The sequence below is a fragment of the Salmo salar genome, chromosome 24 (assembly GCF_965601325.2).
Source record: "Salmo salar chromosome 24, fSalSal1, whole genome shotgun sequence".
NCBI classification, from domain to species: domain Eukaryota; kingdom Metazoa; phylum Chordata; class Actinopteri; order Salmoniformes; family Salmonidae; genus Salmo; species Salmo salar.
The window spans coordinates 1,409,885-1,437,642 of record NC_138314.1 but is presented as its reverse complement, the minus strand read 5'-3'; the positions used below and the strand labels follow the sequence as shown (position 1 = coordinate 1,437,642).

At 43.0% G+C, this 27,758-nt stretch overlaps 1 protein-coding gene across 1 annotated transcript in view; it reads left to right on the top strand.

Moving 5' to 3' along the window:
- Window positions 1-27,758, top strand: part of LOC145850490 (ras-specific guanine nucleotide-releasing factor 2) — a 63,852-nt gene that overhangs the window by 31,209 nt on the left and 4,885 nt on the right. Inside the window, exons 2-3 of the mRNA XM_082968386.1 lie at window positions 15,595-15,701; window positions 16,180-16,327. Of these exons, the coding sequence (XP_082824512.1) occupies window positions 15,595-15,701; window positions 16,180-16,327 (255 nt within the window). The remainder of the gene's footprint in view (window positions 1-15,594; window positions 15,702-16,179; window positions 16,328-27,758) is intronic.

Sequence of the window (27,758 nt, the reverse complement as noted above, 5' to 3'; positions counted from 1 at the left end):
CTGGTGTTCAACCTTCCCAAGTTCTCTCACGTCACCCCGCTCCTCCGCTCTCTCCACTGGCTTCCAGTTGAAGCTCGCATCCGCTACAAGACCATGGAGATTGCCTACGGAGCTGTGAAGGGAACGGCACCTCCATACCTTCAGGCTCTGATCAGGCCCTACACCCAAACAAGGGCACTGCGTTCATCCACCTCTGGCCTGCTGGCCCCCCTACCTCTGAGGAAGCACAGTTCCCGCTCAGCCCAGTCAAAACTGTTCGCTGCTCTGGCACCCCAATGGTGGAACAAGCTCCCTCACGACGCCAGGATAGCGGAGTCAATCACCACCTTCCGGAGACACCTGAAACCCCACCTCTTTAAGGAATACCTAGGATAGGATAAAGTAATCCTTCTAACCCCCCCCCCCCCCCTTAAAAGATTTAGATGCACTATTGTAAAGTGGTTGTTCCACTGGATATCATAAGGTGAATGCATCAATTTGTAAGTCACTCTGGATAAGAGCGTCTGCTAAATGACTTAAATGTAAATGTAAGCTGTCAGAGCAGCTTACCGATCGCTGGAGCTCTACACGGCATATCTGTAAATAACCCATCCAACCAACTACCTACCTCATCCACGTATTTGTTTTTGTTTTTCTGCTCTTTTCTACACCAGTATTTGTACTTGCACATCCTCATCTGCACATATCACTCCAGTGTAAATTGCTAAATTGTAATTACTTCGCAACCACGTATTGCCTTACCTCCTTACTTTATTTGCACACACTGTATAAAGATTTTTCTTTCGTGTTTTTGACTCTATGTTTGTTTATCCCATGTGTAACTCTGTGTTGTTGTTTTTGTCGCACTGCTTTGCTGTATCTTGGCCAGGTCGCAGTTGTAAATGAGAACTTGTTCTCAACTGGCCTACCTGGTTAAATAAAGGTGAAATAAAAAAAGGCTATGGCTGCGCCATGCTAATTAAATCAACTTGTTTGTTTCGCAGACATCACAGGCCCTGCCTTACCACAGTCAACACACATATTTTACAGTAAGAATATAATGGAATATCCCAAGTGAATTTTGCTGATTGTCACCAGTAGCCTACTAACATGAGGAATGCATGGTGCCATGGTTATTCTAGGAAAACATTACTGTATATTTTGAAACAGAGACCTTCTGCACGATTTGTATTGTTGTTTGGCAAAAATAGCTTATTAAAAATCTTGGAATCGGCTCTTTCTGATAGTGTATAGCAATCAAAATGTCTGGACTGCATGGACCTCTCTTGGATGATATGGAAGAAGAGCTATTTGTTAAGATCCTTGCTTCTTTGTCAATGCATGCTGTTAATGCACACTGCGCTGTAAGGTTCTGTATTTATTTTCTTAGTCAACCTTGTGTTCTGTTTCGTTGTGTTCTTGAATGTAGCCCTGTTTTTTTGTGTTCTTGAACGTAGCCCTGTATTTCATTTTTGTTCATTGATTTCACCTGTGTTCATTTCTCACCTGGTCTCATCAGCTCCTTATTTAGTTCAGTTCGTTCTGTTTGTGCCTTGGTGAGGTATTGTTCATTGACTCTATTAAGCTTTTTCTTAGCTCGTTTGTGAGAACCAGTTAGCCTTCAGTCCTAGTTTTGATTCACCTTCCTGTTTGCCTACCTGTGTATGACCATTGCCTGCCTGTGACCACGATTCCTGCCTTCCTCGAAGGAGAAATAAACACCTGCTGCGCTCTGCACGTGTATCTACACCTTTTTCTCCCTGAGCCACCTTTTTCTCCCTGAGCCAATCATGGAACTGTAGTCCTCGTGAACCATGTGCCAGGCTCCAGATTTAACCTGCTACGTGTGGTCTGAGTTTATAAATTATTCAAATACGCTACATGTTCTAAATTAATGCACAATATTAGTCTATTATGATCCACTAATGCTAGAAACCCTCAGGAACAATTTACAAGGAAGTAACAGAGGAAAGAAAGATACATGGAATGGAATGATGCAAAAATAAATGGATGTACTGATGGTGGCTCCCAATAGTAGCTAATATTAAGAACAAATTCTTATTTACAATGGCGGCCTACACCGGCCAAACCCGGACGACACTGGGCCAATTGTGTGCCGCCCTATGGGACTCCCAATCACGGCCGGTTGTGATACAGCCTGGATTATAAAGAGCATAAATCTACTCGGCAGGTTCAGCCCTACAGAAGTTTATAGTTTGGGTCTCCAAATTTCACCCATGCAAATTATGACGGCACACAATTATTATTAAACAGCATAGCTATTTATGTCCTATTTCACTGTGGAAATGGGGCCGCAATACATGTCATGTTGATATGATTTTCAGTTTGCTTCCATATGGCTGGTTTCACATTTGTCTCCAGGGATCATAACAAAAAATAATCTAAAACAATTGCTATGTTTCCTTGCGGTAAATGTGGTGCAATTATTACGGAATTAAGTGAAGGTCAGAATATGGCGTATATGTAATCACACCGCTGCCACTTCCTTTATTCGAGCTACAACTTCAAATGAATAGTGGGTGAATATTTTTAAGCTTACATTCACGGTCAGAATACACAGAGAGAAAAGTGCATAAAAAGGGAATTACGTTCCTTTTACGCATGCTTAACTCGGGTCAGAATCTGGGCCTTCATGAATAATGTGGCAATTGAACAAGTTTAGGAGACTAAACTGCTTGTTGTAACCCTAGATTGTAAATTGACATGGTGCCGCAAAAATAACATAATTACAGTTGACGCAAAACAGAGCAGTACATCTGTCCCTTAAATGTACACAGAGGGCTAATATCAATAACGTGAATGTCAATCTCTCCTGGGTCAAAGTACTGCTCTGTTGTGAAAGGTGTTGAAAGCTGTCTGTTCAAACAGCTAACACACAGCTCAGACACCCATACATACCCCACAAGACATGCTACCAGGGGTCTCTTCACAGTCCCCAAGTCCTGAACAGACTCACAGTACTAATAGAGCCATGACTACATCAAGTTTCTCAAGCGAGCAGTAAAATAAGATTTTAAAATAGATAAAACCACAACTCACGGCACAACACAGACTGTGAAGAGACAGACACATGACCACAAACACACACAAGCATACTCACACACACAAACACATTTTATATTCTAACTTTTTTATATTAGTGCAATACTGTAATAATGTCTAGTATGATGTATTGTTTTATTTATGATTTAGGCTGGACCCCAGGAAGAGAAGGATCCTAATAAATATTAAATACTAAATCTCTAACGAGTACGCTGAGAGTCAGGAAGCAAGTACTGGGAGTGAGTGTTTTAATAAATAAACAAAACAATAAACACGAAACACAAACAACTCACCAACATGAAACAGTCAGAAACAATAGGAAGGAACCGAAGGGAGTGACATATATATATATATATATATATAGAGAGAGAGAGAGAGAGAGAGAGAGAGAGAGAGAGAGAGAAGGTAATCAGGGAGGTGATGGAGTCTAGGTGAGTCTGATGACGTGCAGATGCGTGTAACGATGGTGACAGGTGTGCGCCATAATGAGGAGGAATAGGCTTTGGGGGTGACCAGTGAAATATACCTGCTGGAGCGGGTGCTACGGGTAGGTGCTGCTATGGTGACCGGTGAGCTGAGATAAGGTGGGGCTTTACTTAGCAAAGACGAATAGGTGACCTGGAGCCAGTGGGTTTGATGACGAATATGAAGCGAGAGCCAGCCAACTAGAGCATACAGGTCGCAGTGGTGGGTAGTATATGGAGCTTTAGTGACAAAACGGATGGCACTGTGATAGACTGCATCCAATTTGCTGAATAGAGTGTTGAAGGCTATTTTATAAATGACATCGCTGAAGTCAAGGATTGGTTGGATAGTCAGTTTTACGAGTGAAGGTTGCTGTGTTGCGAAATAGGAAGCCGATTATAGATTTAATTTTGGATTGGAGATGCTTAATGTGAGTCTGGAAGGAGATTTACAGTCTAGCCAGACACCTAGGTATTTGTAATTGTCCACATATTCTAAGTCAGAACCGTCCAGAGTAGTGATGCTGGACGGGCGGGCAGGTGCGGGCAGCGATCGGTTGAAGAGCATGCATTTCGTTTTACTAGCTTTTAAGAGCAGTTGTAGGCCACGGAAGAGAGTTGTATGGCATTGAAGCTCGTCTGGAGGTTAGTTAGCACAATGTCCAAAGAAGGGCCAGCTGTATACAGAATGGTGTCGTCTGCATAGAGGTGGATCTGAGAATCACCAGCAGCAAGAGCGATATCATTGATGTATACAGAGAAAAGAGTTGGCCCGAGAATTTGACCCTGTGGCATCCCCATAGAGACTGCCAGAGGTCCGGACAACAGGCTCTCTGATTTGACACACTGAACTCCGTCTGAGAAGTAGTTGGTGAACCAGGCGAGGCAGTCATTTGAGAAACCAAGGCTGTTGAGTCTGTCGATAAGAATGTTGTGCTTGACAGAGTCGAAAGCCTTGGCCAGGTCGAGGAATACGACTGCACAGTACTGTCTTTTATCGATGGCGGTTATGATATCGTTTAGGACCTTGAGCGTGGCTGAGGTGCACCCATGACCAGCTCAGAAACCAGATTGCAGAGTGGAGAAGGTACTGTGGGATTTTGAAATGGTCGGTGATCTGTTTGTTCACTTGGCTTTCGAAGACCATAGAAGGCAGGGTAGGATAGATATAGGTCTGTAACAGTTTGGGTCTAGAGTGACTCCCCCTTTGAAGAGGGGGATGACCGCGGCAGCTTTCCAATCTTTGGGGATCTCAGACAATACGAAAGAGGTTGAACAGGCTAGTAATAGGGGTTGCAACAATTGCGGCGGATAATTTTAGAAAGAGAGGGTCCAGATTGTCTAGCCCAGATGATTTGTAGGGGTCCAGATTTTGCAACTCTTTCAGAACATCAGCTATCTGGATTTGGGTGAAGGAGAAATGGGGGAGGTTTGGGCAAGTTGCTGTGGGGGGTGCAGGGCTGTTGACCGAGGTAGGGGTAGCCAGGTGGAAATCATGGCCAGCCGTAGAAAAATGCTCAATTATCGTGGATTTATCGGTGGTGACAGTGTTTGCTAGCCTCAGTGAAGTGGGCAGCTGGGAGGAGGTGCGCTTATTCTCCATGGTGGCTGGAGGCTTTGACAATTTTTTGGGCCTTCCTCTGATACCGTCTGGTATACAGGTCCTGGATGGCAGGGAGCTCAGCCCCAGCGCCTTGCAGTCAGATGCCAATTAGTTGCCATACCAAACGTGATGCAGCCAGTCAAGATTTTCTCAGTGGTGCAGCTGTAGAACTTTTTGAGGATCTGATGGCCCATGCCGAATCTTTTTCAGCATCCTGAGGGGAAAGAGGCCTTATGATGCATTCACGACTGTGTTGATGTGTGTGGACCATGATAATTCCTTAGTGATATGGACACTGAGGAACTTGAAGCTCTCGACCCGCTCTGTGCTTGGGCCTCCTTTTCCTGTAGTCCATGATCAGCTCCTTTGTCTTGCTGACGTTGAGGGAGAGGTTGTTGTCCTGGCACCATACTGCCAGGTCACTGACTTCCTCCCTATAGGCTGTCTCATCGTCATCAGTGATCAGGCCAACCACCGTTGTGTCATCAACAAACTTAATGTTGATGTTGGCGTTCTTGGGCACAGGGACTATGGTGGTCTGCTTGAAACATGTAGGTATTACAAACTGGGTCAGGGAGAGGTTGAAAATGTCAGTGAAGACACTTGCCAGCTGGTCAGCGCATGCTCTGAATACGCATCCTAGTAATCCGGCCTTGTGAATGTTAACCTGTTTATAACTCTTACTCACATCGGCTATGGAGAGCGAGATCACATAGTTGTCCGGAACATCTGTTGCTCTCTTGAAAGTGTTACTTGCCTAAAAGCAAGCATAGAAGGCATTTATCTAGTCTGGTAGGTTTGCATTACTAGGCAGTTTGCAGCTGGGTTCCCCTTTTGTAATGCGTGATAGTTTGCAAGCCCTGCCACATCCGTCGGGAGTCAGAGCCAGTGTAGTAGGATTCGATCTTTGTCCTTTATTGATGTTTTGATGGTTTGATAGTTCGTTGGAGGTCATAGAGTAATTTCTTGTAAACTTAGTGTCCCACTCCTTGAAAGCGGCAGCTCAGTGCGGATGGTTACTCTGGGGACGACATCATCAATGCACTTAGTAATGAAGCCAGTGACTGATGTGGTAAACATCAGTCACCTGGAACAAATTCCATTCTGTGCTAGCAAAACAGTCCTGTAGCTTAGCATCCGCTTCTTCGGACAACTTACATATTGAGTGAGTCACTTGTATTTCCTATTTTAGTTTTAGCTTGTAAGCAGGAATCAGGAGGACCGAGTCAGATTTGCGAAATGGAGGGGTGAGGGAGATCTTTCTATGTGTGGAGTAAAGGTGGAGTAAAGGTTTAAAGCTTTTGATAAAGCTAACATAAGTGTATGTGGCTGATGGAAGCAGTAATAAATATTATGTTGCAATCTTCAATTGGCTCCTCTTTACTATATTAAGAGGCTTGAAAATGTATTGTAGTGATATAATAATGCTTACTTCATTGAGAATGTACACTACCGTTCAAAAGTTTGGGGTCACTTAGAAATGTCCATGTTTTTGAAAGAAAAGCTAATTTTTGGCAATTAAAATAACATCAAATTGATCAGAAATACAGTGTAGACATTGTTAACGTTGTAAATGACTATTGTAGCTGGAAACGTAAGATTTATTTTATGGAATATCTACATAGGCGTACAGAAGCCCAATATCAGCAACCATCACTCCTGTGTTCCAATGGCACATTGTGTTAGCTAATCCTAGCTAAGTTTATAATTTTAAAAGGCTAATTGATCATTAGAAAACCATTTAGCAATTATGTTAGCACAGCTGAAAACAGTTGTGCTAATTAAAGAAGCAATAAAACTGGCCTTCTTTAGACTAGTTTGACGAGTATCTGGAGCATCTGCAGTTGTGGTTTCAATTACAGGCTCAAAATGGCCATAAACAAAGACTTTCTTCTGAAACTCGTCAGTCTAGTCTTGTTCTGAGAAATTAAGGCTATTCCATGTTAGAAATGACCAAGAAATTGAAGATCTTGTACAATGCTGTGTACTACTAACTTCACAGAACAGTGCAAACTGGCTCTAACCAGAATAGAAAGAGGAGTGGGAGGCCCCGGTGCACAACTGAGCAAGAGGACAAGTACATTAGTGTCTAGTTTGAGAAACAGATGCCTCACAAGTCCTCAACTGGCAGCTTCATTAAATAGTACCCGCAAAACACCAGTCTCAACGTCAACAGTGAAGAGGCGACTCCGGGATGCTGGCCTTCTAGGCAGAGTTGCAAAGAAAAAGCCATATCTCAGACTGGCCAATAGAAAGAAAATATTAAGATTTGCAAAAGAACACACACACTGGACAGAGGAACTCTGCCTAGAAGGCCAGCATCCCGGAGTCGCCTCTTCACTGTTGACATTGAGGGTATTATTTAATGAAGCTGCCAGTTGAGGACTTGTGAGGCGTATATTTCACAAACTAGAGATGATATCATGTAATAACCTGAATGTTGGCAGCAGCTAATGGTGATCCTTAATAAATACAATACAAAACATTTTGGGAAGGTGTTCTACTATGTACTCTACCGTTTGCGTTGTTGTGGAGTTCTGAGTGACAGTAACCCTGAACATCCAGTTATTCTCTAGAGTTCCATCCATAATACACTTACATTATCAAAAGTATGTAGACACCTGCTTGTCGAACATCTCATTCCAAAATCATGGGCATTAATATGGAGTTGGTCCCCCCTTGCTGCTATAACAGCTGTCACTCTACTGGGGGACTTGCTTCCATTCAGCCACAAGAACATTAGTGAGGTCGAGCACTGATGTTGGGTGATTAGGCCTGGCTCGTAGAGCCATCCCAAATGTGTTTGATTGGGTTGAGGTCAGGGCTCTGTGCAGGCCAGTCAAGTTCTTCCACACTGATCTCGACAAACCATTTCTGTATGGACCTCCCTTTTTGCACTGGCATATTGTCATGCTGAAACAGGAAAGGGCCTTCCCCAAACCGTTGCCACAAAATTGGAAGCACAGAATCGTCTAGAGTATGTCATTGAATGCTGTAGCTTTAAGATTTCACTTTATTGAAACTAAGGGGCCTAGACCTAACCATGAAAGACAGCCCCATACCATTATTCCACTCTTCCACCACTCTTCCACCAAACTTTACAGTTGGCACTATGCATTGGGGCAGGTAGCGTTCTCCTGGCATCCGCCAAACCCAGATTTGTCCGTCAGACTACCAGCTGGTGAAGCGTGATTCATCACTCCAGAGAACACGTTTCCACTGCTCCATTGACGTGAGCTTTACACCACTCCAGCCGTAGTGTATACTATCCTTTTACCAGCCACAAGTACTGATGTACTGACTGAGTAGTGGTGGTACAGTAGATTGGAGAAGAAAAACAATTGACAGATTAGCTGGGCTCTCTAACCCTGTTCCTGGAGAGCTAGCATCATGTAGGTTTTTGCTTCAACCCAAATTTAGCACACCTGATTCTAATAATTAGCTGGTTGATAAGCTGAATAAGGTTATTTATAACTGGGGTTGGAGCAAAAACCTACTGAAGTGTAGCTCTCCAGGAATAGGGTTGGAGAGCCCTGGATTAGAGTAATTTAGCATGCTGTATGAGATAGGGAGTGGAATGAACTTGCCCCTAAATGCTGATCTTGGGTCAGTTTTGCATTTCGCCCACTAATGTTTAAGGTTAGGATTGGGGAATGGGGATGCCGATCCTATATCTTTGTATAGGGGAAATTTCACCCTGGCATGCATGATAAGTGTATAAATATAATGCTCCTAGAATGCCCTGTTTGCCCCGTAAAGAGGAGTGTTGAATGGAAAAAATGAACACACCCCTTTACCCTAGTTATCTCCAGAACATTTCTCCCCACCAATGACTTTTATTGTTTTATTAACTCTGCTCTGGCTCTGATAGTGGCCAATAATATTTTTAACAGCTCATGTTGATTTCATAAAAAATAGAAAATGTACTGCATACTGTTTTTGATCCATGTTATAGATGATGCTTTTGCCTGTGGAAAATGTACAGTCACAAAACACACGCTCGCATGCACGTGCAAGCATGTGCGTACACACAGACACAGCTGGTTGTTATTAGCACTATGTTTTATCTAGCTGGCTAAGTACATCTCACCCGAGTGTGTAGATTTCTTGTTCATTTCTGGCAGCACACACACACACACACACACACACACACACACACACACACACACACACACACACACACACACACACACACACACACACACACACACACACACACACACACACACATGGTGCTCTTCTCTATTATGGTTTTCTGTAATTGTAATTCTCCCTGCAGGTACTCTGGCATAAAACAATAACTCAGCCATCAGTGTGAGGGAGGGAGGGAGGGCTCGTGTTGTGTGTGTGTGTTCATTTTACTTCTTGGTCGAGCCCACATAAGGCTACTCATTCCTTGGGAACTGCAGTGTCTGCTTGCGCTTTGTTCTTTCTTTCAAATTAGCAACTGGTTTAGACCTGGGAAATCAAGTGTGTGTGTCGAATCAAATTTTATTGGTCACATACACATGGTTAGCAGATGCTATTGCTAGTGTAGCGAAATGCTTGTGCTTCTAGTTTCGACAGTCAAGCAATATCTAACATGTAATCTAACAATTCCACAACAACTACCTAATACACATATAAGTAAAGGAATGGAATAAGAATATATACATATAAATATATGGATGAGCAATGACAGCGGCATAGGTAAGATGCAATAGATGGCATAAAATACAATATATACATATGAGATGAGTAATGCAAGATATCTAAACATTATTAAAGTGGCATTATTAAAGTGACTAGTGATCCATTTATTAAAGTGGCCAATGATTTCAAGTCTGTATGTAGGCAGCAGCCTCTCTGTGTTAGTGATGGCTGTTTAACAGTCTGATGGCCTTGAGATAGAAGCTGTTTTTCAGTCTCTCGGTCCCAGCTTTGTGACCTCGCCTTCTGAATGGATGGTAGCGGGGTGAACAGGCAGTGGCTTGGGTGTTTGTTGTCCTTGATGATCTTTTTGGCCTTCCTGTGACATTGGGTGCTGTAGGTGTCCTGGAGGGCAAGTAGTTTGCCCCCGGTGATGCATTGTGCAGACCGCACCACCCTCTGGAGAGCCTTGCGGTTGTGGGTGGTGCAGTTGCCGTACCAGGCGGTGATGCAGCCTGACAGGATGCTCTCAATTGTGCATCTGTAAAGGTTTGTGAGGGTTTTAGGTGACAAGTCAAATTTCTTCAGCCTCCTGAGGTTGAAGAGGCACTGTTGCGCCTTCTTCACCACACTGTCTGTGTGGGTGGACCGTTTCAGTTTGATGTGTACACCGAGGATCTTAAAACTTTCCACCTTCCCCACTGCTTTCACGTCTATGTGGACGGGACAGCAGTTTCCTGAAGTCCACGATCATCTTTGTTTTGTTGACGTTGAGTGAGGGGCTGTTTTGCTGACACCACACTCCGAGTGCTCTCACCTCCTCCCTGTAGGCTGTCTCGTCATTGTTTGTAATCAAACCTACTACTGTTGTGTCGTCTGCAAACTTGATGATGAGTTGGAGGCGTGCATGGCCACGCAGTCGTGGGTGAACAGGGAGTGCAGGAGGGGGCTGAGCACGCACCCGTGTGGGGCCCCAGTCTTGAGCATCAGGGAAGTGAAGTTGTTGTTTCCTACCTTCACCACCTGGGGGCGACCCGTCAGGAAGTCCAGGACCCAATTGCACAGGGCGGGGTTGATACACAGGGCCTCTAGCTATATGATGAGCTTGGAGGGTACTATGGTGTTGAATGCTGAGCTATAGTCAATGAACAACATTCTTACATAGGTATTCCTCTTGTCCAGATGGGATAGGGCAGTGTGCAGTGTTATGGCGATTGTATCGTCTGTGGACCTATTGGGGAGGTAAGCAAATTGAAGTGGGTTTAGGGTGACAGGTAAGGTGGAGGTGATATGATCCTTACTAGCCTCTCAAAGCACTTCATGATGACAGAAGTGAGTGCTACGGGGCGATTGTCATTTAGTTCAGTTACCTTTTCCTTCTTCAGGACATGAACAATGGTGGCCATTTTGAAGCATGTGGGGACAGCAGACTGGGATAGGGAGAGATTAAATATGTTTATGAACACACAAGCCAGCTGGTCTGTGTATGCTCTGAGGATGCCGCTAGGAATGCTGTCTGGGCCGGCAGCCTTGTGAAGGTTAACATGTTTAAATGTCTTACTCACGTCGGCCACGGAGAAAGAGAGCCCACAGTCCTTGGTAGCGGGCCGCATCGGTGGCACTGTATTATCCTCAAAGCGGGCAAAGAAGGTGTTTAGTTTGTCTGGAAGCAAGACTTCGGTGTTCGTGACGTGGCTGTAGTCCGTGATTGTCTGTAGACCCTGCCGCATACGTCTCGTGTCTGAGCCGTTGAATTGCGACTCCACTTTGTCTCTATACTGACATTTCGCTTGTTTTATTGCCTTGCAGAGGGAATAACTACACTGTTTGTATTCGGCCATATTCCCAGTCACCTTGCCATGGTTAAATGCGGTGGTTCACGTTTTCAGTTTTGCACGAATGCTACCATCTATCCACGGTTTCTGGTTAGGGTAGGTTTTAATACTCACAGTGGGAACAAAATATCCTATGCACTTCCTTATAAATTCCCTCACCGAATCAGCGTATACGTCGATATTATTCTCTGAGGCTACCCTTGTGTGTGTGTAGGCCTATGTGACCTACCAGACTGAGAGCGAAAACACATGCAATGATGCAGGTGTAGATGAGACGGACTGTGTCCCCCCAGGTCTCATCTTCTCCAATGTTTAAACCAGACTCTACTGAACCACCAGGCCAGGCCCAGGGATGGACTGGGACCAGAAAATGGCCCAGGAATTTCTAACATACTGTCCCATTTTTGTCCTTGAGGCTCCTATTATTAACCAAATTATGATAATTATGTGCTAAAACCCCATGTTTAGATGGGCCCACAGGACTAAAGATGGACTGGCCCATCTGGCATTTGCCCGAACTGCCCTTGGGATGATAATACTCTTACATCTTCAGTGGGTAGCTGAGCTGATTGAATTTCCCTCTTATTTGGGTATTTCTGGAATTAAATCATATTTCTGGTCATCTTTCTATTCCATATATCTATGAACACCTCTGATTAGAGCTCCAACTTGTTCCCTCTAAGAAAATAACCTTTTATCACCCTGACGTCATTGTCATGTCACCTCTGATAATGACTAACCTGTGTGCGCGCGGAACCAGGATGAGTTTCATTGTTTCATGTATCATGCTGTATCTCTCTCTTTCTCACACTGGGGGACTATAATGATTAGCATGAAATTATTTTTTGAACAAAGAGGCATTCCATACTTCATTGTGTGTCTGTCTAAATGTGTGTGCGCCTGTCTATTTTTTTATTTATTTGTGTGTGTGTCTCATTCTGTGAGGGTGTTTATCTGTCTCCTGTCATTGTTTGTCTGTCTCCACCTCTCATTGTGTGGCATCTCTGTTCCCCAGATCTGTGTAATTGTTTCAAGTGCTGAGGAACATGGTCTTTAGAGAGACACAGAACACAATATGAACAGACCCTTCTAGACTATTATAAAGAAAGAAAGAAAGAAAGAAAGAAAGAAAGAAAGAAAGAAAGAAAGAAAGAAAGAAAGAAAGAAAGAAAGAAAGAGAGTAGAGAGGCTCAACACAGACCTCTCAATTAACGATTAAACCCCCCTTTACTCTGTTTTCCTTACTGTACACCAGACGCTTGAGCTACAACGTAGTAATAATGGACTGACGTTTCTCTTTGCTTATTTGAGCTGTTCTTTCCATAATATGGACTTGGTCTTTTAACAAATAGGGCTATTTTATGTATACCCCCTACCTTGTCACAACTGATTGACTCAAATGCATTAAGAAGGAATGAAATTCCACAAATTAACTTTTATGAAGGCACACCTTAATTAGTTAATTGAAATGCATTCCTGGTGACTACCTCATGAAGTTGGTTGAGAGAATGCCAAGAGTGTGCAAAGCTGTAATCAAGGCAAAGGGTGGCTATTTGAAATATATTTTGATTTGTTTAACACTTTTTTGGTTACTACATGATTCCATATGTGTTATTTCATAGTTTTGATGTCAAATCAAATTGAATTAGTCACATGCGCTGAATACAACAGGTGTAGACCTTACAGTGAAATGCTTACTTACAAGCCCCTAACCAACAATGCAGTTTAAAAAATACGAATAAGAATAAGAAATAAAAGTAACAAGTAGTTAAAGAGCAGCAGTAAAATAACAATAGCGAGACTTTATAGAGGGGGTACCGGTACAGAGTCAATGTGTGGGGGCACCAGTGGGGGCACCCACTCAGTCTGTCTTTCCAGGCCTCCTGGTAGTTTGACATGAGATGGTAGTTTGACATCAAATTGTGAGCATTTATTTTGGGAAAAAATATTATGGGTGATGTTTTAGTCACTCCAAAAGCTATTTTCCATGGGAATCAGAATGATTGTTCGGGATCTTAAAGGCTTTTATAAGCCAAATAATTATCATCCTGTGCAAAAACACTGATTTAGACCAGCCCACTAGCCTAAAGATGGACCAGCCTGAACTGCCCGTGGTGTTTCTGTACTGAGGACAGAGAAGAGATGGCTAATGTGTGTTTATGCCCAAACTCCTTTTATGTTATGCAACATAGCATAACAAAATGGAATGTCACATTCTTACTTTCTGTTACATACCGTTGCTTTGCTGGAAGATGACTTATTGAAACGCATTGTATGCACAATTTACATTGTAATCTGTATTAGTTGTTTCTGTGACTTCTGTATGTTTTTGAAGTGTATCCATGGTGCAACTAATATCACGTGAGTCATCAACTTTAATATATATTTTTTTATGGGCCGTGCTTTGTGTGGGTGTCCTCTCCTCTCCTCATCACTTTTCTGATATAAAGGTACTCAAAGTAAAAGATAAATAGAGGGATGGATAGTCAAGAGGTAAACGAACGGAAATATAAAACACTGTGAAACGCAGCACATGCAGGCGCTGAATATCTTGTTGCCATGGAAATTGTTTTGTTAGGCGATGTGACACAGTTAGGAAATGTGCACAGCACTCCGTTAAGATATTATATACTGTATGTAGGACAGCTCTGTCTCACTCAATACCCATCTGTCTCTCTGTATCTCTCTCACTTGCACTTTCTCTATAACTCTTTCCATCTCTTTCTCTATATTTCTTTATTTTTCTCTTTCTTTATGTCTCTTGTGTCTCTTCCTTTCTTGTTCTCATTATTTCTCTTCCTCTTTTTCTTCCTCTTTCTCAGTCTATACCCTATAAGCAAGGCAGTATGACAGCACAGATCATGGTTGATGGAGAACACTATACAGGCTTTATTTAAAGGCTTATATGAAGGTGACATGAAAACAGAGCATGGATAGATGTTCTCTTAATTCTGTTCGGTTTCATTCCCCCCTGTACCACTAACGAAGGGGAATAGGGAGAGAGAGAAGGGTGAGCGTTAAGAATTTTGAAGAGGAGCAAATTGGAGAAGATGAGAGGAGAGCGGCAAAGAGAAGGAAGAGGACAGCTGGAGTGGGTGGAAAGGTGGAGTGCAAAGAGAGGAGGAGGAGGAGAGTGAGGGAGAGGTGGAGGTGTGTGAGATGAAGTGGGAGTAGAGAAGGAGAATGTGGGAGCATTAATCTGGTGAGCACCTTTGGAGCTCTGCCCAAGCAAGGCATTTGATTGGTTTGACATGTTGCAAGGCGTCACTGATTTACACTAGGTTCCGACCCCTCTTTAGCTGATTTCTGCCATGGAACTTCCCCAGGCTTCCCGTTTTAGGGAAGCCTGGTTCGCGTCCAGGCTAAGAAGGCAGATACATAGGAAAATTCAGCAAGGATAATGGGAGGGAGAGGGAAGTGGGAGTGAGAGTGAGAGAAAGTGTGAAAGAAAAGAGCAGGCTGGCTGATGTTGATGATCATAGGCTATGTAAGTGTAATATATTGTTTTCTCAGCCAGCAGACTCTCTCCATGGATAGGGCACTGGTCAAAAATAGTGCACTATAAAGGGAATAGGTTGCTGTTTGGGATGCAGACTCCATTCTTTGGCTCAATTCATGCCTGCAGTGTGTGTCCGTCCCTGTTACAGCCTGTTTGTGTCAGGAGGACACACTTGCAGTCTAAACATACACACACAACCTTTCTGGGTGTTTGTTTGTGTACAGACAAACCATATGCGCGAGCGTGCGCAAGTGTGTGTGTATTTCACGTGTGAGGCCAAAGCTGATGGTTACTCTTTTGACCCCTGGCTCTACTGTTGCTGAGCCCAAGCCTGTCTTTTGTGTGTGTGCGCGTGTGTGTGTGTGGGTGCTTGTGCCAGCGCGTCCACACATATGTATGTCATTGACTTGTTTCCTCTCCTTCTATATGTTTAGCCTGTTCAGGAATGTTGAGGTGTGTTGTCACCTACAGTACCCCTCTCTCTTTCCCGCTCTTTCTCTCTCACTCTCTCTCTTCTTGCAGCACTACTTCCTGATCGTGTTTGGCCATGATGGACAGAAGCCTCTGGAGCTACGGACTGAGGAGGAGAATGAATGTGATGAATGGGTGGAGGCCATCCAACAGGCCAGGTACTGTGTGTGTTCGAGAGAGAGAGACAGAGACCCTCCTGAGAGAAGGGGAAGGGATGGTTGTGTGTTGCTGTGTCTGCATAACAACCAAGCCAGAGCCCAGTGGGTATACCTGTACATAGCCATGGGACCTGCCTGTTCTACATCTCTCATTCTTAACCTGCTTATCTCTCATCTCTCCTGCTTATCTCTCAGAACCCAGGTGCCTTCACTCCCACTCAACTTTTTTCTTACTCCTCCCGCTCTTTCTCTCTCTATCAGGCCTCCTTCCACTTTTTGTCTCATTGCTCTCCCTCTCTTCTCTCTCCCTCATTGCCTCTGTGTATAGAGCCACAAAAATATTGTTTATTATACCTTTCCAGTCCTGTCAGATATACACAAGGACCTAGTGGTTTGGGGGCAGGGTCTATTCGGAAATGAGTATTTTTGTCCTCCAGGGTCCCTCGGTGACATCATCCCTGTGTGTCTGTCTCCTCAGCTACTCTGACATTATCATCGAGCGTGAGGTCTTGATGCAAAAGTACATCCACCTGGTCCAGATTGTGGAGACAGAGAAGGTGGCAGCCAACCAACTACGCACTCAATTGGAGGATCAGGATACAGAGATAGAGAGGCTCAAAGGAGAGGTGCTTGCAAGCACACTGGCACTCAAAACACACTACCTCTGTCTGTTCCTCTTTCTCTGTCTCTATCTCTTCTCTCTTTCTGTATTGCTTTGTATATGTCTCTTTCCTTCTCTGCCCTCTCTTCATCTTTAGCTCTGTCCTCTCTCTTCTCCAGCTCCATCTCTCTTTCTCTCCCTCTTTCATTATTAATCTTTCTCTCCTCCCCCTCTGTCATTGTCGAGCCTTCTCTCTCCTCCCCCTCTGTCATTGTCGAGCCTTCTCTCTCAGCCTTGATTTTAGACCACCACCTCTCGTCTCCTTGGTGACGGCATATGCATTCGCTTTATTGACATTTCTGCTCTGACAAGTTGCAAACACATACACACTGATCAGTCTCCAGTCAGCACCAGTCAATGAGTGATGCAAAGAGGAACATACACGTTTGTGTAGAGTTAACTTCTCGCTAAGCTGAGGGAAAGGTCTTTAGCGGTTCATTTGGGGGTGATAAATGCAGCGTTAATAATGCAGCACACATACACACACACACACACACACACACACACACACACACACACACACACTGTGACAATGTGTTGGCTAGTGATAATTAGATGAACAGTCCTAATTGTTCCTGGAGTAAACAGTCAGTGAGACCTGGATGGATGAGATCGATGTCAGACAGTTGGTAGAAGGAAATTAAAACTACAGTGTGTGTGTGCGTCCAACATTGTGCAGTGATTTGATTTGAGAAACTGGATGTTGACTTCCCACTGAGCATTTCACTGAGTTTAGTGTTTGGTAATCATGAATCTACAGGGTCCAACCTAACGCTAGTTTTAAATTAGGTCGACCGAATATGATTTTTCAACGCCGATACCGATTATTGGAGGACCCCAAAAAAAAAGCCGATACCGATTAATCGGACGATTTTTATATATATATTTGTAATAATGACAATTACAACAATACTGAATGAACACTTTTATTTTAACTTAATATAATACATCAATAAAATCTATTTAGTCTCAAATAAATAATTTGGTTAAAATAATGCAAAAATAAAGTGTTGGAGAAGAAAGTAAAAATGCAATATTTGCCATGTAAAAAAGCTAACGTTTAAGTTCCTTGCTCAGAACATGAGAACATATGAAAGCTGGTGGTTCCTTTTATAACATGAGTCTTCAATATTCCCAGGTCAGAAGTTTTAGGTTGTAGTTATTATAGGAATTATAGGACTATTTCTCTCCATACCATTTGTATTTCATATACCTTTGACTATTGGATGTTCTTATAGGCACTATAGTATTGCCAGCCTAATCTCGGGAGTTGATAGGCTTCAAGTCATAAACAGCGTAATGCTTGAAGCACAGCGAAGATCTGCTGGCAAATGCAGGAAAGTGCTGTTTGAATGAATGCTTACCAGCCTGCTGCTGCTTACCACAGCTCAGACTGCTCTGTCAAATATCAAATCATAGACTTAATTATAATATAATAACACACAGAAATATGAGCCTTAGGTCATTAACATGGTCAAATCCGGAAACCACCATTTCAAAAACAAAACGTTTATTCTTTCAGTGAAATACGGAACCGTTCCGTATTTTATCTAACGGGTGGCATCCCTAAGTCTAAATATTGCTGTTACATTGCACAACCTTCAATGTTATGTCATAATTATGTACAATTCTGGCACATTAATTACGGTCTTTGTTAGGAAGAAATCTTTACACAGTTCGCAACGAGCCAGGCAGCCCAAACTGCTGCATATACCATTTTTACATTTACATTTTAGTCATTTAGCAGACGCTCTTATCCAGAGCAACTTACAGTAGTGAATGCATACATTTCATACATTTCATTTCATGCATTTTTCTGTACTGGCCCCCCGTGGGAATCGAACCCACAACCCTGGCGTTGCACATATCATGCTGGCGTTGCAAACACCATGCTCTACAAACTGAGCCACAGGGAAGGCCATACCCTGACTTTGCTTGCACAGAACGCAAGAGAAGTGACACAATTTCCTGAGTTAAAAGAAATTCATGTTAGCAGGCAATATTAACTAAATATGCAGGATTAAAAATATATACTTGTGTATTGATGTTAAGAAAGGCATTGATGTTTATGGTTAGGTACACATTGGTGCAACGACAGTTCTTTTTTTCGCGAATGCGCTTGTTAAATCATCACCCGTTTGGTGAAGTAGGCTGTGACTCGATGATAAATTAACAGGCACCGCATCGATTATATGCATCGCAGGACAAGCTAGATAAACTAGTAATATCATCAACCATGTGTAGTAATCTGTTGGGGATAGGGGGCAGTATTTGCACGGCCGGATAAAAAACATACCCGATTTAATCTGGTTACTACTCCTGCCCAGTAACTAGAATATGCATATAATTAGTAGATTTGGATAGAAATCACTCTAAAGTTTCTAAAATTGTTTGAATGGTGTCTGTGAGTATAACAGAACTCATATGGCAGTCAAAACCCTGAGAAAAATCCTAACAGGAAGTGGAAATCTGATGTGTGGAATCACTTTCAAGCCTTTGCCATTGAAACACACAGGGACTTATTAATCATTTAGCATTTCCTAAGGCTTCCACTAGATGTCAGCAGTCTTTACAAAGTGGTTTGAGTCTTCTATGGTAGAAACTGACCCAAAGAGAGGCTTGGAATGTTGGTCACAGGGGGAGGGCCATTACTACTATGACGCGGGCGCCCATGGGAACCCTTTTGTTCCGAAACGTTTAGTAATGTAGTAAGACAATGCAATCGTCCGCCTTGAATGTTATTGAAGCTCTGGTTGAAAAAGGCCCTAAACATTTATGTTATACAACGTTTGAACAAACGTAAATATATATTTTTTGCACATTCGTGATGACAAGTCCAGTGCGCCTCGTACATTATGAGTAGCCTTCGGAACGCACTAACAAGAAGGAACTATTGGGACATAAATTATTAACTTTTTCGAACAAAACTACATTTGTTGTGGACCTGGGATTCCTGGTAGTGCCTTCTGATGAAGATAATCAAAGGTAAGGGAATATTTACAATAGTATATTTGATTTTAGATGGTTCCAAGATGGCGCTAACATGTATCGCCTAGCCTAGCATACCACGTCATTTATTGCAAAGTGTGATTTCCCAGTAAAGTTATTTTTAAATCTGGCAATGCGGTTGCATTCACGAGATGTTAATCTATAATTCTTTGAATGGCAATATAAAATTTTAACAATGTTTTCGTATAGTAATTTTGTAAATTGTAGCGCTGATCATCGGAAGCATTTGAGGGAAAATATTTTCTGAACGTCACGCGCCGATGTAAAATGCTGTTTTTATATATAAATATGAACTTTATTGAACAAAAAATGCATGTATTGTGTAACATGATGTCCTAGGAGTGTCATCTGATGAAGATTGTCAAAGGTTAGTGCTGCATTTAGCTGTGTTTTGGGTATTTGTGATGCATGCTAGTTGCTTTGAAAATGGCAGTGTGATTATTTTTGGCAGTGTACTCTCCTAACATAATCTAATGTTTTGCTTTTACTGTAAAGCCTTTTTGAAATCGGACAACGTGGTTCGATTCAGGAGAGGTGTATCTATAAAATGGTGTAAAACAGTCATGTGTTTGAGAAATTGAAGTTATAGCATTTATGAGGTATTTGTATTTCGCGCGACGCGATTCCACTGGCTGTTGACTAGGGTCGTTCCCAGACAGGTTAACTAGTGATTATGTTAAGATTGATTGTTTTTTATAAGTTTAATGCTAGCTAGCAACTTAATTTGGCTCCTTGCTGCACTCGCATAACAGGTAGTCAGCCGGTCACGCAGTCTCCTCATGGAGTGCAATGTAATCGGCCATAATCGGTGTCTAAAAATGCTGATTACCGATTGTTCTGAAACCTTGAAATCGGCCCTAATTAATCGGCCATACTGATTAATTGGTCGACCTCTAGTTTTAATATTAACAGCTGTTACAAATGCTTATAGCTTTCCTTATAACACTGCCTGTATGTACAATACATGTACTGACTTTGATAGAAGGCAACATTCAAACAGCATTGGCTGGTTACAAAGCTCACAGGACAGGTCCACGAGTGGAACAGCCAATCATGACCTCTGCTAAGCGTGGTATTGCATGTCTATGTTTACATGCTTCATGTCATGTTTGTGAACAGCTAAAAGAACGTTACAAAGCCGAATCCATGCTTTTTGAGACTGGTCAAACTTTATTTGGCTGACTGCATGGTTTTTATGTTGCATATTAATGCTGATTGACTGATTTCTATCAGCCATGTTAGGTTAGCATGTAAAGAAAAAGCAGAGCCTCACGTCTGGAACACATCGACCATTGATATTATGGAGCTGTGCAACCTATCAATCCTTTGCCAATGGTTGAGAGTGTGGCTGAAGGACAATCAGCCATGTATGCACAATGTTTAACCTCTTGGGGCTAGGTGGGACGCTAGCGTGCCACCCGTGGTGCACTCCATCAACAGCAGGTGCATTTCAAGAGCGGCAAATTTGAATCCAAATAAATGTCAAAATTCAAATTTTTCAAAAATACAACTATGTTACACCATTTGAAAGATAAACATCTCCTTAATCTAACCACGTTTTACGATTTCAAAAAGGTTTTACGGCGAAAGCATAAATTTAGAGTATGTTAGGACAGTACATTTACAAGAGTTGTGTGTAATGTTTTGTCAAGTCAAAGACAGGGTCACCAAAACCATAAAACCAGCTAAAATGATGCACTAACCTTTTACAATCTCCATCAGATGACACTCCTAGGACATTATGTTAGACAATGCATGCATTTTTAGTTCTATCAAGTTCATATTTATATACAAAAACAGCGTTTTACTATGGCATTGATGTTGAGGAAATCGTTTCCCTCCAATAACCGGCAGTCAAGTCAGCGTCAGAAATTAAATAATTAAAATTAGAAAACATTGGTAAAATATTATATTGTCATTTAAAGAATTATAGATTTACATCTCTTGAACGCAATCAACTTGCCAGATTTAAAAATAACCTTACTGGGAAATCACACTTTGCAATAATCTGAGCACTGCGCCCAGAAAAATACGCGTTGCGATACAGACTAGACGTCATGTTGGGGAGATCTAAAATCGAAAATACTATGTAAATAATCCATTACCTTTGATTCTCTTCATCAGATGTCACTTCCAGGTATCACAGGTCCATAACGAATGTAGTTTTGTTCAAAAAAGCTCATCATTTATGTCCAAAAATCTCCGTCTCGTTAGCACATGATGTAAGCCAGCCGGACTTCTCGTCATGAACGAGGGGAAAAAATATATTTCCGTTCGTTCAAACATGTCAAACGTTGTATAGCATAAATCATTAGGGCCTTTTTTAACCAGAACATGAATAATATTCAAGGTGGACGAATGCATACTCTTTTATAACGTATTGGAACGAGGGTACCCAACATGAAGTAGCGCGCCAGGTGTCTAATGGGACATCACCGTTCCATGGCTCTTGTTCGGTCAGATCTCCCTCCAGAAGACTCAAAACACTTTGTAAAGGCTGGTGACATCTAGTGGAAGCAATAGGAAGTGCCAAAATATTCCTAAACCCCTGTGTTTTTCAATGGGATAGGTTTAAAGTCAATACAACACATCAGGTATCCACTTCCTGTCAGAAAATGTCTCAGGGTTTTGCCTGCCAAATGAGTTCTGTTATACTCACAGACACCATTCAAACAGTTTTGGAAACTTTAGAGTGTTTTCTATCCATATATAATAAGTATATGCATATTCTAGTTACTGGGTAGGATTAGTAACCAGATTAAATCGGGTAAAAAAAATTTATCCAGACGTGCAAATGCTGCCCCCTAGACCCAACAGGTTAAATATATGAACCATTTTTATGATGCCATTTTAAGTGCTTTTATATACCTGCCCAGGGACTACAGAGTTGAAAAATATCTAGCTGGAAAATCTGCCACATTTACAGAAATGCTAATTGATGTGCATGGTCCCTGTCAAATAAATGTAATAAATGAAACATTTAATGAAATGAATTCCCCCACCACAGTAATGTACAGTCACAGTGAGGTAGAGTGTGTAGAGGCTTTGTGAGAGTCCTGTGGGATACTGCTGCTGTATCGCTGAGCTAAACCATGATTTGCTTAGGCAGTCACAGGCAGATAACCCACAGTTATGTATGTGTGTGTGTGTGGTGGCAGGAGATTGTCTGTGAAGAGGAAATCTAACGTGGAAACGCCCACAGCCTGACACACACACACACACACACACACTTTGCACACACCACACACCTGACAATGCGCCACATTCCAGAGAATTGTATATCGATGGATTGCCATTTAATGTGACTATTATAGCCATAATCAGAGCTATTTACACTATTTCAAGTTCAAGTTTTATTACACTCAAGTTTTTATATACTAAAGCAGACAATACAAACTGAAATCCATGAGCATACAAAATATTAATACAATACAGACAAAACTAAAGAACATACAATTAAACTAAATCAGGAAGCCAGAATGGTTAAGGTTACTGAAGCAATGTCAGGAAGTCGGCATGGGAGCTGAAGCAGCTTCTTTTGGTAACATCGAGTGGTGGGAGGTAGAATCATGGTCACAGGGATGGAGCATCATGACGGTCACAGCCAGGGGGGAATAGTTGGTCAGAAGACAGGTCCTGAGCGATTCAGGAGCGCACCTTGCCGTCGTCGACGTCCTCACAGCCATCCACATCCATCCCGGAGCATAGCCACTTGACTTTGTAGGTAGAATGACCAGCTAGCTACTCTTTCACTGCCAACAAGTAGCACCCACTTGGGTGAATCCCCCTTCAGCCGCTAGCGCCTGAAAGCTCACCACTCATCAGTAGATCAGAGTAAAATAGTACAGTCCTCCTATTATTAGCGCACCTCTGCCATCTCCTGTCTTTAAATTTGGACTTCTCCTCAACCACAAGCCCCAGCATTTCAAATCAAAACACTATATGCTATGTTTACACAGTCATCCTATGAGCCCAATTTAGATTTTTTTCTCATATCCAATCTTTTTGTCTTACTGTCCACGTTCAGTTTTACATGTAACCCATATCATATTTGTGCATTCACACTGATGTAGCCTCTGAAATAGCATGCAGACATCCTATCACTGTTCCTTTAAATGTTGTGGTGGTTGTTGTGGTAACGGCAGGTTACATGCAACAACAAAAAAGGTTGCATAATGGAGAATTGTATCAGAATTGAGAACCATGTACATATATGGTATAAATCAAAACTCAAAAGATCAGATCCCATTTGTTTCCTTTGCTGTTTAAACATTGGGATAACGTTCAGATATGTTTCAATATGACAATTAATAGTCTCAGTATAAGACTCTGCTAATGATCACTGGTGTATGAGCCCTTCTCCTGTAGCGGTTCTATCCTACTATTACTATTTTATCTGAATCCCAAATGGCACCCTAGGCTCTATATAGTGCACTATAGGCCAGCCAGATTGCTCAAGACTGACTTCGAAATTGGACGTCTGTCCATGTCCTGAGGACGTCGGGAAATGTCTTCAAAACCCGCACCTAGGGGTAACAGTGAGTGATATTACCTTCAAGTAGGCTTGGGTTTTGCTAAATGGTGGTGGATTGGTGTAATCCCATGACGCCAGATCCGAAGGGTGTGTGTTCAGTCCGTGGTAGACACAATTTTTTATTATTTTTTTATATTCCAAAACTTAACCCTTACCTTAACCATTTGTAATGAATGCCTAAACTTAATGTTTTAACCCTATCAAAAACAGGGAGGAGAGGGGGAGCCCTGGTGAGATTAGGGCGAAGGAAAAACCGGCCACCTCTTGGATGACCTCGAGAATGGCCTTACCTAAGAGCTCAGTGACTTTCAACGTGGAACTGTCATAGGATGCCACCTTTCCAACAAGTCAGTTAGTTACATTTCTGCCCTGCTAGAGCTGCCCCGGTCAACTGTAAGTGCTCTTATTGTGAAGTGGAAACATCTAGGAGCAACAACGGCTCAGCCGCAAAGTGGTAGGCCACACAAGCTCACAGAACGGGACTGCTGAGTGCTGAAGGGCATAGCATGTAGCAATTGTAGGTCCTCGGTTGCAACACTCACTATGAAGTTCCAAACTGCTTCTGGAAGCAACGTCAGCACAAGAACTGTTCATCGGGAGCTTCATGAAATGGATTTACATGGCCAAGCAGCTGTACACAAGCCTAAGATCACCATTCACAGTGAATCAAGCTTCGCTATCTGGCGAAGATGGACAAATCTGGGTTTGGCTGATGCCAGGAAAACGCTACCTGCTAAAAATGCATAGTGCCAACTGTAAAGTTTGGTAGAGGAAGAATAATGGTCTAGGGCTGTTTTTCATGGTCCGGGCTAGGCCCCTTAGTTCCAGTGAAGGGAAATCTTAACGCTAAAGCATACAACGACATTGTAGACTATTCTGTGCTTCCAACTTTGTGGCAAAGGTTTGGGGAAGGCCCTTTCCTGTTTCAGCATGACAATGCCCCTGTGCACAAATCGACCTCACTAATGCTTTTATGGCTAAAAGGAAGCAAGTCCCCGCAGCAATTTTCCAACATCTAGTGGAACCCTTCCCAGAAGAGTGGAGGCTGTTATAGCGGCAAACGGGGACAAACTCCATATTAGTGCCCATGATTTTGGAATGAGATATTCGACGAGCAGTTGTCCACATGCTTTTGGTCATGTAGTGTATATTCCACGTCAGGACAAAAAAAACAACATGCTGGCACTTCACAAACTATACAAGGCTATAAACAAGCTGGAAACCATGCACCTGGAGGCTGCTTTCCGTGTTGTTGGTGATTTGAATTCTACATCATTAAGATACGTAATGGCCAACTTCCAGCAACACGTCTCTTTCGCCACTAGGGGCGATAAAGTCCTAGCCCACAATTACTCTACCCACAAGCAAACATTCCATACTCCCCCACATACCCCCTTCGGCAAATCAGATCATGACTCTATACACCTGCTTCCTGTATACAAGCAGAAGCTCAAACAGGAAGTACCCGTGAGGCGCTCCATTGAGAAATGGTCCTCCGAATCAGAGGCTATGCTACAAGACTGCTTTGCAGGCGCTGACTGGAATATGTTCTGGGACTCCGCCGATAGCATCGACAAGCTAACCACCTCAGTCACCTGCTTCATTACAAAATACTTTGACGATGTTGCCCCCACAGTGAAGGTTCGTTGCTTCTCCAATCAAAAGCCCTGGATTAACACGGATGTTGGTGCTAAGATAAAGGACAGGGCCCTGGATTAACACGGACGTTGGTGCTAAGCTAAAGGACAGGGCTACCACACACAGGGCTATCGCAGCTAACCCTGAGGCTACGGTTGAGGACACAAACTAGTACGAGTAGTCCCATTACGAACTCTGCAGATCCATCAAACACGCAAAAGGACAATTATAGGAATAAGGTGGAATCCTATTACACAGGCTCCGCCCCACACCACATGTGGCAAGGGCTACAGTCCATTACGGATTGCAAAGGAAGACCCAGATGTTATCTATCCAATGATGTCTCTACCAGACGAACTCAATGCACTTTTTGCACGCTTCAACAAAAACCACACTTTCCAAGGCCGACGCAAGGTTTTTAATCAGGTCAGCACTCGTAAGGCCCCGGAGTCGGATGATATTCCAGGGCTCGTTCACGGAGCATGCGCAAAACAGCTGGCAGGCATATTCACCGTCATTTCCAACCTCTCCTTGTCCCAGTTTGTTTATCCCCACAAGCTGACCACCATCATTCTTTTTCCCAAGAACTCTAAGGCTATCTGCCCCATTGACTACAGCCATGTAGCACTCACATCTGTAATCATGAAGTGCTTTGAAAGGCTGGTTATGGCACATATCAACACCATCATCCCTAGATCCACTTCGATTTGCATACCGCCCCAACAGATCCATAGATGACGCAATCTTAATTGCACTCCACACTGCCCTCACCCACCTAGATAAGAGGCATACCTGTGAGAATGCTGTTCATTGACTACAGCTCAGCATTCAACAACATAGCCCCCTCCAAGCTTGGGACCCTGGAACTGAACACTTCATTCTGCAACTGGATGCTGGACTTTGAGACAGGCCAACCTCAGTTGGTGAGGGTCACCCCACAGCGGTGTGTCCCCTCCTTAGTCTCCTCCTGTACTCCCTGTTACCCCACAACTGTGTGGCCCTCACCATCATCAAGTTTGTTGACAACACAACGGTGGTAGGCCTGATCACCGGCAACGATGAGACAGCCTACAGGGAGGAGGTCAGTGACCTGGCAGTGTGGTGCCAGAACAACAGCCTCTCCCTCAACATCAGTAAGACCAAGGAGCTGATCATGGACTACAGGAAATGGGGGGCGAGCACGCCCCCATCCACATCGGCGGGGCTGCAGTGGAGCGGATCAAGAGCTTCAAGTTCCTTGGTGTCCAAATCACTAAGGATTTTAAATGGTCCACACACACGCAGGCATGAAGAAGGTACGACAGCACCTCTTCCCCCTCAGGAGGGTGAAAATATTTGTCACGGGCCCTCAAATCCTCAAAAGGTTCTACAGTTGCACCATTGAGAGCATCTTGACTGGCTACATCACTGCTTGGTATGGCAACTGCACAGTCCTCGATCGCATGACTCTACAGAGGGTGGTGCGGATGACCCACTACATTACTGGGGCCAAGCTCCTTGTCATTCAGGACCTCTATATCAGGCGGTGTGAAACAAAGGCCCGGAAAATTGTTAGACTCCAGCCACCCAAGACTATTCTCTCTGCTTCTGCACAGCAAGCGGTACCGGAGCAACAAGTTTGACACCAACAGGCTCATGAACAGCTTCTATCCCCAAGCCATAAAACTGCTAAATAGCTAACAAAATGGCTTCATGGACTATCTGCATTGACCCTTCTATTTCATTTGAATTATTGCACTGACTTTATGCACACAAACACACTCTAGATACTCACTCACACACACTCACATTGACACTCCAACACACACACACACACACACACGTAATTTGCTCACACACACATTACACACACGCACATTCATACTGACTCTACGCACACACTAACATACAATCATCATATACACTGCTGCTACTCTGTTTATTATATATCCTGATGCCTAGTCACCTTACGCCTATACATAGCCAACCCTACCACTCCAGTATCCCTGAACATTGTAAATATGGTATTGGTACTGACCCTGGAACTGACCCTTTATATAGCTTACATACTTTCTTGTGTACTTCTTATTTTCTATTTCTCGTGTGTTTTGTTCTGCTTGACTTTTTTGTAGATTTTTTTATAGTACTACTGATATTGAATACTGGATTGTTGGGAAAAGGCAAGCAAGAAAGAAAATTAAAACTCAAAAATGAACTCGCCCACTGGAACGTCTTC